The sequence below is a fragment of the Myotis yumanensis genome, unplaced genomic scaffold, assembly GCF_028538775.1.
Source record: "Myotis yumanensis isolate MYYU_CA2020_CCGP unplaced genomic scaffold, mMyoYum1.0.hap1 SCAF_8, whole genome shotgun sequence".
NCBI classification, from domain to species: Eukaryota; Metazoa; Chordata; class Mammalia; order Chiroptera; family Vespertilionidae; genus Myotis; species Myotis yumanensis.
The window spans coordinates 29655793-29671375 of record NW_027223759.1 but is presented as its reverse complement, the minus strand read 5'-3'; the positions used below and the strand labels follow the sequence as shown (position 1 = coordinate 29671375).

The 15583-nt window shown below is 40.7% G+C and overlaps 2 protein-coding genes across 6 annotated transcripts in view; both read right to left on the bottom strand.

The window, feature by feature from the left end:
• The window catches only part of LOC139015088 (nuclear body protein SP140-like protein), a 38005-nt gene extending 33843 nt beyond the window's left edge, over positions 1 to 4162 (bottom strand). The window contains exon 1 of one of the 2 annotated variants that reach the window (XM_070422359.1): positions 4036 to 4162. In XM_070422359.1, the coding sequence (XP_070278460.1) occupies positions 4036 to 4067 (32 nt within the window). In that variant the 5' untranslated portion in view covers positions 4068 to 4162. The remainder of the gene's footprint in view (positions 1 to 4035) is intronic. The other variant, XM_070422358.1, reaches the window with a different exon arrangement.
• A 1779-nt stretch (positions 4163 to 5941) lies between these two features.
• The window catches only part of LOC139015085 (nuclear body protein SP140-like), a 50092-nt gene continuing 40450 nt past the window's right edge, over positions 5942 to 15583 (bottom strand). For 2 of the 4 annotated variants that reach the window (XM_070422346.1, XM_070422347.1), the window contains 7 exons: positions 14068 to 14213; positions 12919 to 12966; positions 8979 to 9094; positions 8177 to 8285; positions 7796 to 7873; positions 7439 to 7582; positions 5942 to 6716 (listed from right to left, as the gene is read on the bottom strand). In XM_070422346.1, coding sequence (XP_070278447.1) covers positions 6606 to 6716; positions 7439 to 7582; positions 7796 to 7873; positions 8177 to 8285; positions 8979 to 9094; positions 12919 to 12966; positions 14068 to 14213 — 752 coding nt within the window. In that variant the 3' untranslated portion in view covers positions 5942 to 6605. Of the gene's footprint in view, positions 6717 to 7438; positions 7583 to 7795; positions 7874 to 8176; positions 8286 to 8978; positions 9095 to 12918; positions 12967 to 14067; positions 14214 to 15583 lie in introns of those variants that run through there. The other 2 variants (XM_070422348.1, XR_011472404.1) reach the window with 2 other exon arrangements.

The following is a 15583-nucleotide window of genomic DNA, read 5'->3' as shown; positions in this document are numbered from 1 at the left end:
ACACATGTCTAAGGCTTAATATATCTAATATATAAAGATTTCAGTCTGTTTACGAAATATGACATATAACCCCAATGAAAATGGACCTGAACAGTCACTTAGAGAAAAGAAAATTAAAATGTCCAACAAATACATGAATACATGCAAACTAAAACATCAATGAGGAACCACTTATCATCCACTAGACTGGCAAAAATGATTTCATAAGGGACAATGCAGCAAGGGGGAAGATTCAGAGAAGTAGGCATTCATTGCTGGTGTGAACATAAATTGCTGTAGCTGGTCCTATACAAAAGTGAAAATAATAAAGCTTTATTTTTATTTTTTTAATCCTCACCCAAGGACATTTTTCCATTGATATTTAGAGAGTGGAATGGAGCGGGAGACAGAGAGAAATATCAATGTGAGAGAGACATATAGATTGGTTGCCTCCTCCATGTGCCCTGACCAGGAACGGGATCAAGCCTGCAACTAAGGTACATACCTTTGACCAGAATCAAACCTGGGACCCTTCAGGCTACAGGATGATGCTCTATCCACTGATCCAAACCAGCTAGAGCTCTCCTATATTTTTAAAAAGTGTCATTGCCCTAGCTGGTTTGGCTCAAGGGCATATATCTCAGTTGCGGGCTCCGCCCCAGTCTGAGCCCTGGTCGGGCAGGTGCAGGAGGCAACCAATCAATGTTCTTCTCTCACATCAATATTTCTCTCCATCTTTCCCTCTCCCACTCTCTCTAAAAATCAATGGAAAAATATCCTTGGGTGAGAATTAATATATATATTAATATATATTAATTAATATATATATAATTAATATATAATTAATTATATATTATATATTAATTATATATAATAATTATATATATAATAATATAATATTAATTATATTATTATATATATAATTAATGACAAATATTACTGACAAAAATATATATATTATATATCTATATGATAAATATATATATACATAATAAAATCTTTGTGACTTTGGTTAGACAAAAAGATAGCTATAAGACCAAAAGCTTGATAAAGTAGAATAAAAAAATATTTAAACTTTTGTGCTTTAAAAGACACCATTAAAATTAAGCCCGGCTGTGGTGACTCAGTGATTAAGCATCAACCTATGAATCAGGAGGTCACAGTTTGATTTATGGTCAGGTTAGGGCATATGCCCAGGTTGAGGCTTAATCCCCGATTGTGTAGGAGGCAGCCAATCAATGATTCTTTCTCATCATTGATGTTTCTATCTCTCGCTCCCTCTCCCTTTCTCTCTGAAATCAATAAAAAAAATTTTTAAAAAGAAAATGAAAAAAACTAGTTACAAAGCAGAGAATGAGAATCTGGGCTTGGTCAAGGACAAGGACTTCTGCTGAGAGCAAGGAAGACAGATAAGATTGTGATGGTCATGCAAGGCTGGAGTGAAGCACCCCAACACAGTCAGTTCCCCCCTCAGGATATGCAGTCAAGTTTTTAAGGCCAAGAAGCTAAAGAAACCATGTCAAGTGTCCCTGAAAAACAGGGTAGAATTACCTGAAGGCTCACCATTCAGAAATGGCAACAATTATGATGAGGTATAGAGAACACGGAGTGTTATTGAAAGCTGGGAAGTCATTTTGCCCTGAGGAAGCTGTATCAATTCTGGACACAGCTAGAGGCTGACTATCTGGACTTGATACAGGTAGTGGGCTCTGGCTGGGGAATAAAGAAACTAACACAATCAACATTTTAAAAAATGTAGTAATAACAAGAAACCACAATAACTATTAAAAATTAAGTAATTGTCATAGAAGAAAGGTTTGAGATAACCATTATGAAAACAAAGTGAAATCCTAAAGCGATGATTTATTAGAGACATATAAAGTTGTGAAGGTTAAAGTTGCACCAATGGAAGAAAAGTTTTGCCCCCAAATTTAAAATATATATATATATATATATATATATATACATTTTTGAAGATAGTAGAAAAGAAAGTTTCCCTGAAGTAAAGGTAGAATTGAATCTGCCACCTTAAGAACAGGAGAACTGTGGTAAAAGACAGTGTGTGTGGAATTCACCAGTAACTGTCTTCGTCACTTTTATTTATTTGTAATAACAAGGGTGCATCTATCTTATAAAATCAGTACTATAATAATTTTTTACTCTAAATTTAAAAGCTTTAATAAGATAGAAGTCACCATAAAACAGTTAAAAGGAAGTATATTTATAAAGAAGTTTATTTATAAAATTCAAACTACATAGCAAACTCTCCCGTATCGTTACAGAAAAGATAATCACCTCAATTGATTACATTGGTCAAAAATAAACCAGCAATGAGAGACCAGGCAATTTAAATGGTCAAGAGACACAAAACCAGGTTCAACTGCCCATGTATTCTGAGAATGCAAATGAATAGGATGCATCCCTTTATCTAGCACAGCGGTTCTCAACCTGTGGGTCATGACCCCTTTAGGGGTTGAATGACCCTTTCACACTGGTCGCCTAAGACGATCAGAAAACACATATATAATTACATATTGTTTTTGTGATTAATCACTATGCTTTAATTATATTCAATTTGTAACAATGAAAATATATCCTGCATATCAGATATTTACATTATGATTCATAACAGTAGCAAAATTACAGTTATAAAATAGCAACGAAAGTAATTTTATGGTTGGGGTCACCACAACATGAGGAACTGTATTAAAGTCTTGCGGCATTAGGAAGGTTGAGAACCACTGATCTAGCACCTCTGTGAAGTCTGGGTGGAGAGATGGTTCATCAGCTAGTGGTAGGAGAATATAGTGGTTCAGCCACTAGGAAGGAAATTTGGTAGGATCCATAAACAATTAAATATTAGTACCCTTTGCCTCAACAATTTCACCTTTTGGATTTTGACACAAGACAAATACTTGTATATATGCAAAAACATAAATATATAATTGTTATTTATCGCAGTTTTTTGGTAACAGTGAACAACTGAAAAGAACATAAATGGTTTAAATATCAGTTCCATGGAGTAATGTGCAACTGTTAAGAGTGAGGTGGATCCATATGTTTACTAACATGAAAAGACGTCTAATAATTTTAATATTAATTTTTAAATGTAAAATGCAGAATGGTATATACAATGTAATCTTATCATAAAAATATAAGACAGAAATGTTTTCCATAGGAAAATAAGTTATATGTGTAAATGCAGAGAGAGACATAAAATACTATGCCTCTCTCTTCATAACACTCAACAGGACCAGGATTGGAAGCTGCAGTGGGGTGGGTTGGTGAAATAGGATTTTTCCCTCTACATACATCCATGTCATTCAAAACTTTATGATCAAGACTGTGTAATGCATTTCTTTTGTATTAAAAAGACATCCAATTAAACATATTAAGTAATGTTATTTACTGACCCATTACTAGAGAAAGACAGGATCAATAGCCTTTTCCTTGTCAGAGGTATAATGCATTACAGAGCAGAAACTGAAAGTACAGATGTAAATACTCAGCCCCGCACTCGGCTTTCACATCTTTGTCCTCCCTCTTCCTTTTACTCCAGTCAATCAAGATCCCTGGGGGAAGAACCCACACCCCTAGACCGATTTGGGAATAAGCCCAGGCTGGCCCCTCCCCAGGTCAGGTATGAGACCAAGGCACCCCAAATTTTATACTTTCTAACGTACTCTCTTTGAAACAACCTAGGTGAAAGCAGAGGGGGCCTGAGGGAAACGAGAGGGTTCAGACATCATGAGAAAATAACAAGTCACTGTCTCAAAGTATCAGAAACGACAGCGGAGTCCAGATGGGCTTCGAGCTGAGCAGTAGCTATAAGACAAGAGTCCTGTGGGTTGTGGCAGCTGCACTCACACCAGCAGCTGTCCCTCTGCAGTTTAAAGATCCAATTCCCTCACTGGTATTCCTATATTCCATTACATTGGACACCAGTGTTCCTATAAAGCAGGACGGACGTCAAGGTTTAGACGAGTGTCTAATAACACACACTAAAGCAGCAGCACAGCCAGACAGAAAGTTAAAGGAAGGGAGACAGAGACTGACCTGGTGCTGAGGTCGCTGCTGCCACTGGCCATCGTCCTGCCCTGGGCACTGCCTGGACCTCTGATCCTTCCAGTCTCCCCAGCCTGGGTCTGCTGTGGCTGCTGATCCCTGAGCAGGAAGTGAGTGAACTCACCCAGGGAGGGTTCCACCCAAACCGGGAAATGAGAAGTGAAAGTCACACTGTCTCCCTCCTCCTGCAGCCAGAAAGGAAGGGGGTGCGGGGGAGGGGGGGGGGGGCGCGAGTTCCTTTGCCATCAGGACATGTAGCAGTAGTAATAGAGAACAAGGAGGAACAGGAGGAGAGGAGGACCCCAGGGGAGGAGCAGGACCAACCCCCAGGAGTCTCCTTGCTTGTGCAAAAACATGAAAATCCCTGTGAATCCCTGTCCTCGCCTGCTGCAACTTTCTAAGAGGGTGCAGAGACCTAACTCTTTAGGTCTCACTGTTCAGAAACAGGACTGGAGAAGCAACATTCTTGAGAGCGATGGTTTCCACATTTGTTCCCCTGAGCCCCACTTCCTCTGGCTGTAAATAAGGGTTCTCACCCTATTTCATTTAACACAGAGAGGAAGGTTCTACCCTCTCTCGATGTATGTCTTTTCTTTTCTCTCAAAGAAGTAAACATCAAATCTGGACAGATTGCATACACTGATGAGAACATTTTTTTTAAACAAGAGCTCAGGGTCTCAGTGTGTCCCAAGTTCTGCACACAGGGGGGATCTCTCTCTCCCTACCCTGCCTCCTGTCTCACTTGGGAGGTAGAAGAACTAGTAAGCAGAGCCTCTGCTGAGCACAGCTATCCTCTGCTCCCATCCTCCATGGTGCTTGGGGACCAGACAGAATTTGACACCAGCCTTTTCTAGTGTCCCCTGTCTCTCCTCATCCCTGAGCAATAGGCTGCCTAGGACACCATCATGCTGAGTGTTGGCAGCAGCATCAGCAGCCACTGGCCCAGAGGGTGAAGACCTGGCACCTCTGCGGATGCAGAAATGGAGAGGAGAGACAGCTGGGACCCAAGTGGGAGCACTCAGGCCCCACACCAATGTCCCCTTCTGAGAGGGGGCCCATCAGTCAGCAGAGCAGAAACTGAAAGTACAGATGTAAATACTCAGCCTGCACTGGGCTTTCACATCTTTGCACCCCCGCCCCCCGCCCTCCCTTCTTCCTGGGGAGAAGCTGAGGCTGGTAGTTCTGTGAAGGTGAGTCTGCTCCTTGGTGGGTCTCCCTGGGCTCATCCTGCTGGAGAGGCCAGGGCTCTGTGCTCCTCTGAGCTCCAGTGCAAGGGACAGTGGCCTGGGGATGGGGGAATACGTGTGGTTGACTGGAGCAGCCTGAAACCTTGAAGCTAAGCCCCTTTCTGGGGTTCAGACTTAGGAATTCTTTTTTGGTACCATCTAAACCGTGTCCCCTGATCCTGCTTTTATCAGGAAAAAATGATGGTATTTTGATCCCCATCTGTCTCACCTTCTGCCTGGCAATTGTTTTAGAACTCATGTCAGGATACTTGCGAAGAGTTTATACATAGAATTTGAGGCTAGCTGCTTGTGAGGTTCGCTCTACTTCCAGGTTCACCCAGTTTTTGTTCTCTGGAAGCAATGGTTTGGGTAGGAGCTCACTCCGCAGATCAGAAACAGAACTCTCCATCCCCACTAGATGCAGACCAACCCTGCCCATTCCCAAGCCCAGCCTGCTTCTGGCTTCTTAAATGGCAATGGCTGCTGTACCCCTGAGTCCCTGCCAACCAAGAGAGATACATAAGAGGCATCAGAGGCACGTCCGTTAGGAAATACATAAGCCGTGCTAGGTACATTATGTACTTCTGTGGTCACAAGAGCACACACACACACCTACTTAGAGTGGGCTTGTTTCATAAACAAAAATAACAGAACAAGTAATATGCCTAGAAAAGACATGGTTTATTTTAGAATTTCAGTTGGAGTTAATACTTAAAAACCATTTATACATATGAGATATAAAAGTTGTTGCCAAAAAGCTGAAGAGTATATTTTTCTTTGTTAAAGAAGGAGGTTGAGTTATGGTTTTTGAATCTGGTATTTTGTTTCAAGGACATGTCTAGGCAGCCATCTCTTCCCAAGGGATTTGGGCCACAACCTTCCCTCTGCCTCCTACCTGCTCTAAATCCCCAGTGTCCGTAACAAAGGAAGAAAGGGCACCCAACTGTGTATAGTTGAGAGTTCAGGTCATGTTTTTGCAATGTTAATTACTTTCCTTTTATTTTAGCTTGAAAAACATCCGTTAGCACTTCTTATAAAGCAGTTCTAGTGGTAATGAACTTTCTCAAGTTCCCTTTGATGGGTCTATTTCTCCTTTAATTCTATAGGACAGCTTTGCTGAGTACTAATCTTCCTTAACAATTATTTTTTTTCAATATTTTCAATATATCATCCAATCTCTCTTGATCTGCAAAATGTCTGTCGAGTAATTTTCTGATAGTCTTGTGGGGGCTCCGTTGTATGTGACATAGTTTCTTCTTCTTTATTGAACTTACAATTTTGTTTTCTAATTTAATTTTGTTGTATGTTCTTGTTTTGTTTTCTGAACATTGTTTTCTAATTTAATTTTGTAGTATGTTCTTGTTCTGTTTCCTGAACAGCAAACACTTGCTTGAAATTCAGCTCAAATTTCTCCTCCTGTCTAATTCCCCAGCAAAAGTTATTGCACTGAAAAGAAAAAAGAAAAAAATAATGACATTTATTATCAGTGTCATTAGATACCTTACAATTTGAGTATGATCAGAACTTTTGCCTAAAACCCTAAATTACATTAACCAGGTTAAGATTAAAAACTCATGTAGCTAAGAGTAATTTCTTTGTCCTAAGTGCATGATTATTTACTGTTATCTAGGCAAAAATGAAAAATCATTACCATACTTGGGGACTCTTACTCATTTGGTTTGGGTTGTCTACGTTAGTGATAATTGGAAAAGTAATCTAAGGTCTGTGTAACAACCAAATATCACAGATGTCTCAGTATAATTAGTTATCTTTCTTTCACGTTGTCACTTATATTCCTGTCTGTTAACTATATATTAATTTACATGCAAAGGAACTTGGAGTTTGAAATTTCTGAGAAGTTTGGGAATATTTGAAGAGAGATAAGAAACACAATATAACTTTAGGATGCAATTCTCTTATTGGTTTGTTTGGAGCAGGGAGGACACAGTGTTCTCAATGGGCACCTCTTGCCTTTGAGGAGAGGAATGAGCTCTCAGGGGCCTGTGATACTCTATCTTGAATTATAAATTTCACTCACTTTTGGATCCCTTGCTTCTATAGACTTATGATAGGATGGGATAAACTATAAAAATTTCCCTACTCTAAAAAATGAGAGCAAAATGACTCGATGGAAAGAAAATGAAATAGAAACAGGGAAACCCACTTACCTTTTTAGATGCCCTGTGTACCAAAAAGATGCGGCGCACATCCTGCATAAACTCCATCACATTGAGGTAACGCCGCTCAATTAGCTTCTTCTTGATTTCATCCAGCACCAAAAAATCTGCCATGCATTGAAAATTCTCGATTCTCTGATGAAAAAATAATATTGAGAGGATTTCTGATACAGTACAATGTCTGCCTTCTGTGGATTCCTATAAAATCCAGCTGAAATACATAGTGAGAAAAACAGCATCTCGTGTTCTCACTCCCATGCCTTGCAGATCACCAATCCCACAAGAGCCCATGTCAAGGTCAGACAACATTATGGAGGCCTGTAATAATGTTTTGTTATTGTTACTCACATAGTTATCACGTTGAATATTCGGAAAACCATTGCTCTCTGAATGGCAATAGAGCATCAAGAGGAGGAACTCACATTTCTACAAGAGAAGAAGGATTTGAATGAAAATCAGCTTAGAGAGCATGAGCCCATATGCATGCAAAGCAGAGCCATGGCCACACTAGTTTCCCAGAAGTTTCCTCAAACATGCATGGCTCTAGGAAATAGACATGTAATGGCTGATTTTTTTTCTTTTCTGCAAACAGGTTCTGGTGAGTGTTCAGCATGGTTGAGATCTGGTCAGAAGAGCAGACTCCCTTTGGTGCCCTCCTCCCACCCTATGACTGTTGACTTCTCACATGCAAGCAGAAAGGAGCGATCTTGGGGTTTGAATTTGACTCACCAGCTGCGACTCAGGCCCCATTAGCCTCACCAGGACCTCAGATTCCCTGGCAGACTGCTGACTTCCTGAACACTCCTTCACCCTGCACAAGGTGCACCTCCACGGGCTCCTGAGAGGTTCGGCATAGGTGAGCAAGGCAAATCCCCAGAAACAGCCACTGTCCCTATGGCTGCCACTATTTTCTTTTCACGAGTGGCTAATGGGCACAACCTGAGAATGAAGGGGATACTCCCTAGAGTCCCCAAGACCTACATGTGGGGTCTGAGCCAATGACCCTCCTCCCATCAAGGGTAGCGGCAGGAATTGAGGGGGTAGAGGTTGGTGTCAGAGTGAGTGGTGGGCTCTCCTTTCCCTTTCTGAGCTGCTGGGAGCACAAGGAGCCCTGCCCACCAGGCCTGAGTGCCAGAGATTAGGCCTTAACCCTTGGGCTCTTGGGCCTCAATAAACCAGTTGAAAACATGGCAAAAAGTCCATGTTTCCTGCCATTTCTGAATAAGTACAGGACATAAACCACTGTCATTTCCACTCCTGTGAACAGGAATCTGCGCTGAGAAAGTTCTGGAAAGGACAGTAGTGGTATGTAGGCAAAGACCCAGCTAACGGCCTCAGCCTTCCATAGGTAAAAGGAAAACATTACCCTCCAGCTCACGGGTCTTTAAACAGATCCCAGGATCATACCATTGGACACCACACCTTCAACCCTGCTTCTTCCCCATCTGGACACAAGGAGGAACTCTGCAGGGGGAGTGTGGGTGACAGTAGGAAAAGTCCCTAAAGGGAGCCGGGGCTGCATCTCACAAACCTCTCAGTTTCCACAGGTGGGAGGTGACAGTCCCCATGAAAGAAGCTCAAACAAGTAATACAGCAGAAGAGATTTCCTTCACGGCAGCAGATCTTACATACTTCTGAACTTCTCAGCTAGAAGGTAAAACAATGTATTGCCCGTGAGACCCCAGAAGCCAATGCTATGAGAATCTAGAATGCACAACATTTTGTGAACCTGGAAGAACATATATGAATCAGAAACTATCAGAAATTATTTGAAAAAAATAAAATAAACATTAAAAAATAAACTTTATTTGTCCATTCCTGCCTCCTGAGAGACTCAAGACATCTTGAAAACATCTTGGGGGTATCTCTGTCCCAGATAGAAAGATCCTGTCTATGCCATGGACCTATCTTGTGACCATCTGAGTTAACACAAATGAGATTGGCTTGGGGTGTGGCCCACCCACTGATGAGTGCTGGGTGGAGGGAAAGAGGGACATTGAGGAGCAGGAAGAGAGAGGGATGGCAGCTTCTGCCTTTCTCTGCTCTAACTATTTCTCCTTTCTCCAAACATGTGTGGCCTGTGCCATCACTCTATCAGCCTCGATGCTGTATCTCTTTCATTTCTCATCCTTCTCTTCCTCCAACATTTAGACAGAATCCCTCAGGTTTCCACCAAATCACGCTCAAAGCTACAGTTACATCGCTATGTCTCCAGCTCCCAGATGTCCAGCCTGTCTTCTGCATTTGTGCACATCTTTATGCTCACTCAGTGTTTCCTCCTGGGGATTTAAAGAACACCCCAAACTCATCCAATCTAAACCTCATATATGCATCTGTCCTCACACCCACTACATGTCCATTCTTAGTGCTTCCATTTCATAAAACATTAACCTTTGACCACAAATCTGAGAATCCATCCTGGGTCTATACTCTCACTCATATCCCAAATCTTCTCTATGCCCACTCTTCACAGTAATTTTTAAGCATCTTTTGCTAGTTCCATTGTTCCTATAGGTTCCACTGCATACAGGGATGCTGAGACCCTAATGAATAGATCCACCTTAATACAGAGAAAAGTGGTCTGTTTCTCAAAGTCTCTATTATATCTCAGTTAGCAACACACAAAGATCAGAAATGTCTTTCCTGAAGCAAATGACAGAGTAATTTGAAGCATAGTTACTTAATCTCGCTTTGCGGAGAAAGTAGTAAAAATGAGAAGTTATTAATTAACAGTTATTTTGAATATTGATCTGGACTTTGGGGCAAAAATTCTTGTGTTTGGCAAAGTTAGAGTCTGGTCATTTATTTTGCTTTTAAAAATGGCCATATATGAGAAAGATCAAAACAGAGAATGTCTTGCCAAGAGCTCCCACTCTGTGTTCTGGGAGAATACTGAGTCACAGCCTCAATGGGGACTGAGACTGCTCTAGCATCAAGACCTAGTGCCATTTTCCTTCTCCTCACTGGAGGGATGCACAGATCATCATCATCCTCCAGAAAGTAGTGACCCTCTTCCAAAAACAAGGAAATAACATATACAACTAATGCATAAGAATCTCGCATCCCTAATCTTTAATCAAGTTTAGAACCATTTACTCTTCAGCTTTTTGTTTCTTAGCTTGGCTGCCTATTTGAATTATCTGAGGATAGTATGTAAAATACTAAATTCCTGGTCCCAACATCAGAGACTCTAAATTAATTAGGCTGGTTTGAGGCACAGGCATTGGTATTCTCCTTAAGTCATAGACTGAGTAACTTGTGTATCAAAATCATCTGGAGACATTTTAAAAATTCTATTGTCCAAGTCATAACTCAGAATGATTTAATCAAAATTTTGTCTAGAGTGGGATTCAGGCAATGTTATTTTTCAAAGGTCTTCAGGTGATTGCAGTATGCAACTTGAGTTGAGATTTAGACTGAACAAGTGTGGCTATCAATGCATAAGATATTGTAAGGCAATGTTGAATTGGCTTGTAATGTCTATCCTAGAAAAGACTATTAACAAGAGTGAGGGTACTCATGCTGGAAGAGCTGCCTTCTCGTCCCCATGGAATCTTGACCATGAGTAGTATGACATGACCCTCTGCATAACCATCTGTCATTCAGAGTACTCCAGAGATAACTCCACTACCTCCTATGGCTCTTCTGGGGCACTGCCCAAAGTTAAAATGAATCCAAGGCCCTTAGTACTACAAGTCTTCTTTTATCCTCATCTTCCCTTTTATCCAAATCCCAAGATTGCACCTGATTGACTTTTCACAGAAAACTGACTACCAGGTATTACACTTACATTACTTTTGTATATTCATTAGAATGACTTGGCCTCTTTCCTTTCAGGAAGCTTCAGCTTTTATCTTCACCCAGGGAAGAGAAGTCATAGACAAGACTGAGCCACTGGAAAATGACTTGAGAAATGGTCATGTCACTGTCTGCCTCTCTGAGTAGCATAGAATCTTCTGCTTCCTAGTAGTTATTCTTCCATGGTAGACAACAAAGTTGAAGCAATCCTTAAGGTCAGGGATACTATTTCAATCTTCTTCAATGGACATTGGACATTATTTATGCACTCAATAATTGTATGTTGAATGAGTAAATAAATAATTATTGTTTCATTTAGGAAAAGATATTATATGCTATCTCTTAAGCTAATATTAGGATATAATAAATGATTATTTGCCTGAGTATTTCAGGTTATTTGACAACACAGCAGCTGTCATAAGAAAGCACAATTGACCTTCATCAGAAGACAGGGATGTATTGTGTGGTGCCAAGTGCAACACTGAAGTTTCCAGAAACTGGAGGCTCCATTAGCAAGAAAAGTTCTGGGAGGCAAAGAGGATCCACTGAGGTAGTAATGGGTCCTGAGATATATCACTTTGGATCATTTTGGTTCTTGATCAAGGAGATGCAAAATATAGGGGCAACTGAACCTTATAGCTGCTCAGTGTTATACCCATTGATAAGGATAGAACCTGTGAGTTGGAAGTTGCTAGCTCTTTTAGGTAATCCAGATTGAGTAACTGTAGAAACATGGAGAACAGTAGAGACCCTGATATTTAAAGTATGTTAAAAATATTTTATCTTCAGTAAACCCAGTGGGTGAAATGTCCCAAGGACTGGTAGTTTGAAAGACCGAGAACAGCAGATAATGTAAAGGCCTGGACCTTACATTTCCAGTGTTATATGAAGTCCCAGTGGACAGCTATATGCAACTTATTCAGCGAAAGCCTTGGACAGCCTTTCTACTTGAATTGTATGAGAATGGCACTTCTCACTTTCCCCTCCTTCTCAAGTTCTTATCCACACTCAGTCTGGAAAAAACTATCATTTGCTGCTAAATCTGCACTGCTCGTTATGTATTTTGTATGTTGCCTCCATAGCCATCTTCCATAGAGGGATAAATCACTTTCATAAGTAGAAAGGAGGCCTGCATAGCCTCTGAAGTGGAAGCAAAGGGGTGCATCAAAGTAAACAATTTTCCAGGTCAGCCCGTCATGTAAGATACATCAATCTCCCAAGAGACTTCTCCCTCACAGCGCCACCATGAAGGGCAAATAATTTCCAACTGAGAAAGAATTTTATAACTGTGTGTATATTTTATTAAATAATGGAAGAGGATATAAAAATATGAACAAAATCTGAGATAGAGTTCAAGATGACCCTATGACCTTATTAAGACATTTTCTAATGAATTCCATAATTATGTTTGCTTCACATTTGACGCCCTTACAACATCTGTATCTATAGCTAACACTGTTCGATGAGGTTATTGTGATGAATCTGTATTATCCTAATCTCAAATGTTTTACCTTCACAGATGACCTTGTATACAACCTAATGTTCAAAGTGAAGGCACATACAAAAAAAAATGGCTGGGGGGACTAGAAGAAGAAATTCAATGGTAATCACACATTTGAGAAACCAAAATAAAATCAGTTATGTAGTAAGATCTTGCATAAACTAATAATCACCTTTTTTGACCTGCTACGTTCTGCTGGAGGTGTAGGTAGTCGTCCCTTCTGAAAGATAAAAAGATGCAAGTATATGGTTAGCCTGTGTTTATGTTTTGTGAGTCTGGCATTTAAACCTCATAAATGTTTCTTATTGGATGTACCACTCACTGTAAGCTCAAACCAAGATGTCTAAATGAGACACCATCTCCTTCTCCTCACCTGTACTTATTCTAGAATTCATCAGTTCACCCATAAAAACTTTTTCCTTACTCTTGTGCCTTTTTCCTAAGTTTTAAGAGGTTTTCCTTCACAATCTCTTTGACACCTCTCACCTCCTTTCCATTCACACTAGTGCCATTCAAGCTTATGTCCTCACACCGAGGCTATTCAACCAACACACCTACAGGGTGTCAGACATTCTGGACAATGTTGAGCACACAAAGATGTACAAACCCTAGGGGGGTCTACGAAAACAAGGGATTGCATGAAAGGAAGGGCCTTAACAGTGGGGTCAGGGAACCCAGGGAAAAGATAACAAAGCAGGTGAGTCAGGGAATTTTCAGAGACGGGTGACACTGGAGCTGAGCATTGTAGGTTCACTATAGTGAAGTCATTTCCAGGCCCTAGGTTGTCTGAAATACTGTTTTAAAGATGTTATTTCACACCTCAGGAGACTCCCTGATTCTGCATTGTATATACTATGAGTTAGTTTAAACTCTTTAACCTGGCATTAAATCACTCCACAAATAATCCCAATGGATGGATTATGCCATATCATACATAATCCGTCTTTCTCAACCCATAGAGCCACATTAGTCGTGGTTCTGGTTTTCCCACCATTCTTTCTTTGGATTTCCTTATGCCCACTTGTGGACTGTCTCCTTTCTTTCAGTGCCTAAAGTTGTCAGCAAGCACCTGAGTCAGAATGACCTATCTCTTCTTCAGGCTCCTGCATCTACCCCAACAGATCCCATTTGAAAAATTGATGTAACAAATTGATGCCTTATACTGAGGTCTGAGGGTCAGGCAACTTTCCCAAGGAAAAAGATAAAGTCAGGAGCCTCAGAGCTCTAGCCATAACTCAACATATATTTGGTGAGAAAATGGTGACCTTATCTTTGACTAAAACAAAAAAAAAGGCATATCCCCTCTTCATCACTGGAATACCTTCATCAGCGATTTTAGGGTATTCCCATTGCTGCGCACACGGGTCTTCCAACAACTTTTTGAGGTTCCGTAGCCCGCTTTCTCTTCAAATTCCTTAGGGTTGAACCAATTTCCATCCTGGCTTCTTATACATTTTCTTTTGGTTCCTATAAGATCCAGACAAGTTAATTGTGAAATCTCTTTGTCCTCAGAACTCAGACATTGGCCTCCCATCACACTGGATCTAGAGTCACCCAATTTAGGCTCAAGATCACTAGCAGGAGAATCTGGCTTCCCCTCTCAGACTTCAGAATCCCCAAACCCAGCCTGTAAGTCCCCTCCAATGAGATTTCCTGCTTTGTGCACACATTTCTTTGACAGTTGTGCAACAAAAAATACGTGACTTTTAGCATCAAAATCAACATTATAAAAATATTCCAAAATTATCTACAAGGAAAAGAAGTGATTCTGAACAATGAGAGGATTTCAACTTGTCATTGAATTCTGGAGATAGAGGACAGGCCAGACTCTCTGATGACCCTGTGTCAGTGTGGAAGCAGAAACTCAAGTTGGACTGAGATCTCAGGTGAGGTCTCTGCTGCTCAAAATGGCACCGTGGCAACATCTGTGCCCTGTATTACACCATTTTTACATCTAAGTTTAAGGTCATTATTGAGAAAAGATTTTTTCATCCCTGAATTAATGGACATTAAAATAATTGTGAAATATCATTCAGTAGAAAATTGTTATACATAAAAGATAGTTGTAACATTAGTCATTAGAGAAGTGGAAATCAAAACCACAATAAGGTACTACATTATATGCACTAGGATGGCTGTAATAAGAAAGACAGATAATAACCAGTGTTGGTGAGAATGTAGAGAAATTGGAGCCCTGAGACTTTGCTAGTGGGAATATAAACTGGTGAAGTACTATGGAAAATAATTTAGTTTTTCCTCTATAAGTACAACATAGAATTACCATATAACCCAGCAATTCCACTTCTTGGTATATTCCCAAAAGAATTGAAAATATATGTTCACACAAAAAATTCACATGAATGTTCAAAACAGCACTATTTATAATAGCAAAAGAGTAGCAAAACTCCAACTAATAAATAGATAAACAAAATATGGCCTATGTATACCATGGAATATTATGTTATTTGGCAGTAAAAAGAAGGGAATATAATAAAATAGAGGCCCAGTGCATGAAATTCTAGCACTTGGGTTGGGGGCAATCCCTCAGCCCGGCCTGTGCCCTCTCACAGTCCGGGAGCCCTCAGAAGATGTTCGACTAATGGCTTAAGCCTGCTCCTCATGGGTGGTCAGTGCACTCCCCATGGGCCTAAACCAGCAGTTGGACATCCTTAGCACTGCCACAGAGGTGGGAGAGGCTCCTGCCACCATCACTGTGCTCGCCAGATGTGAGCCTGGCTCCTGGCTGAACGTTGCTCCCCCTGTGGCAGTGCACTGACCACCAGGGGACAGTTCCTGCATTGAGCGTCTGACCTCTGGTGGTCAGTGTGCATCATAGT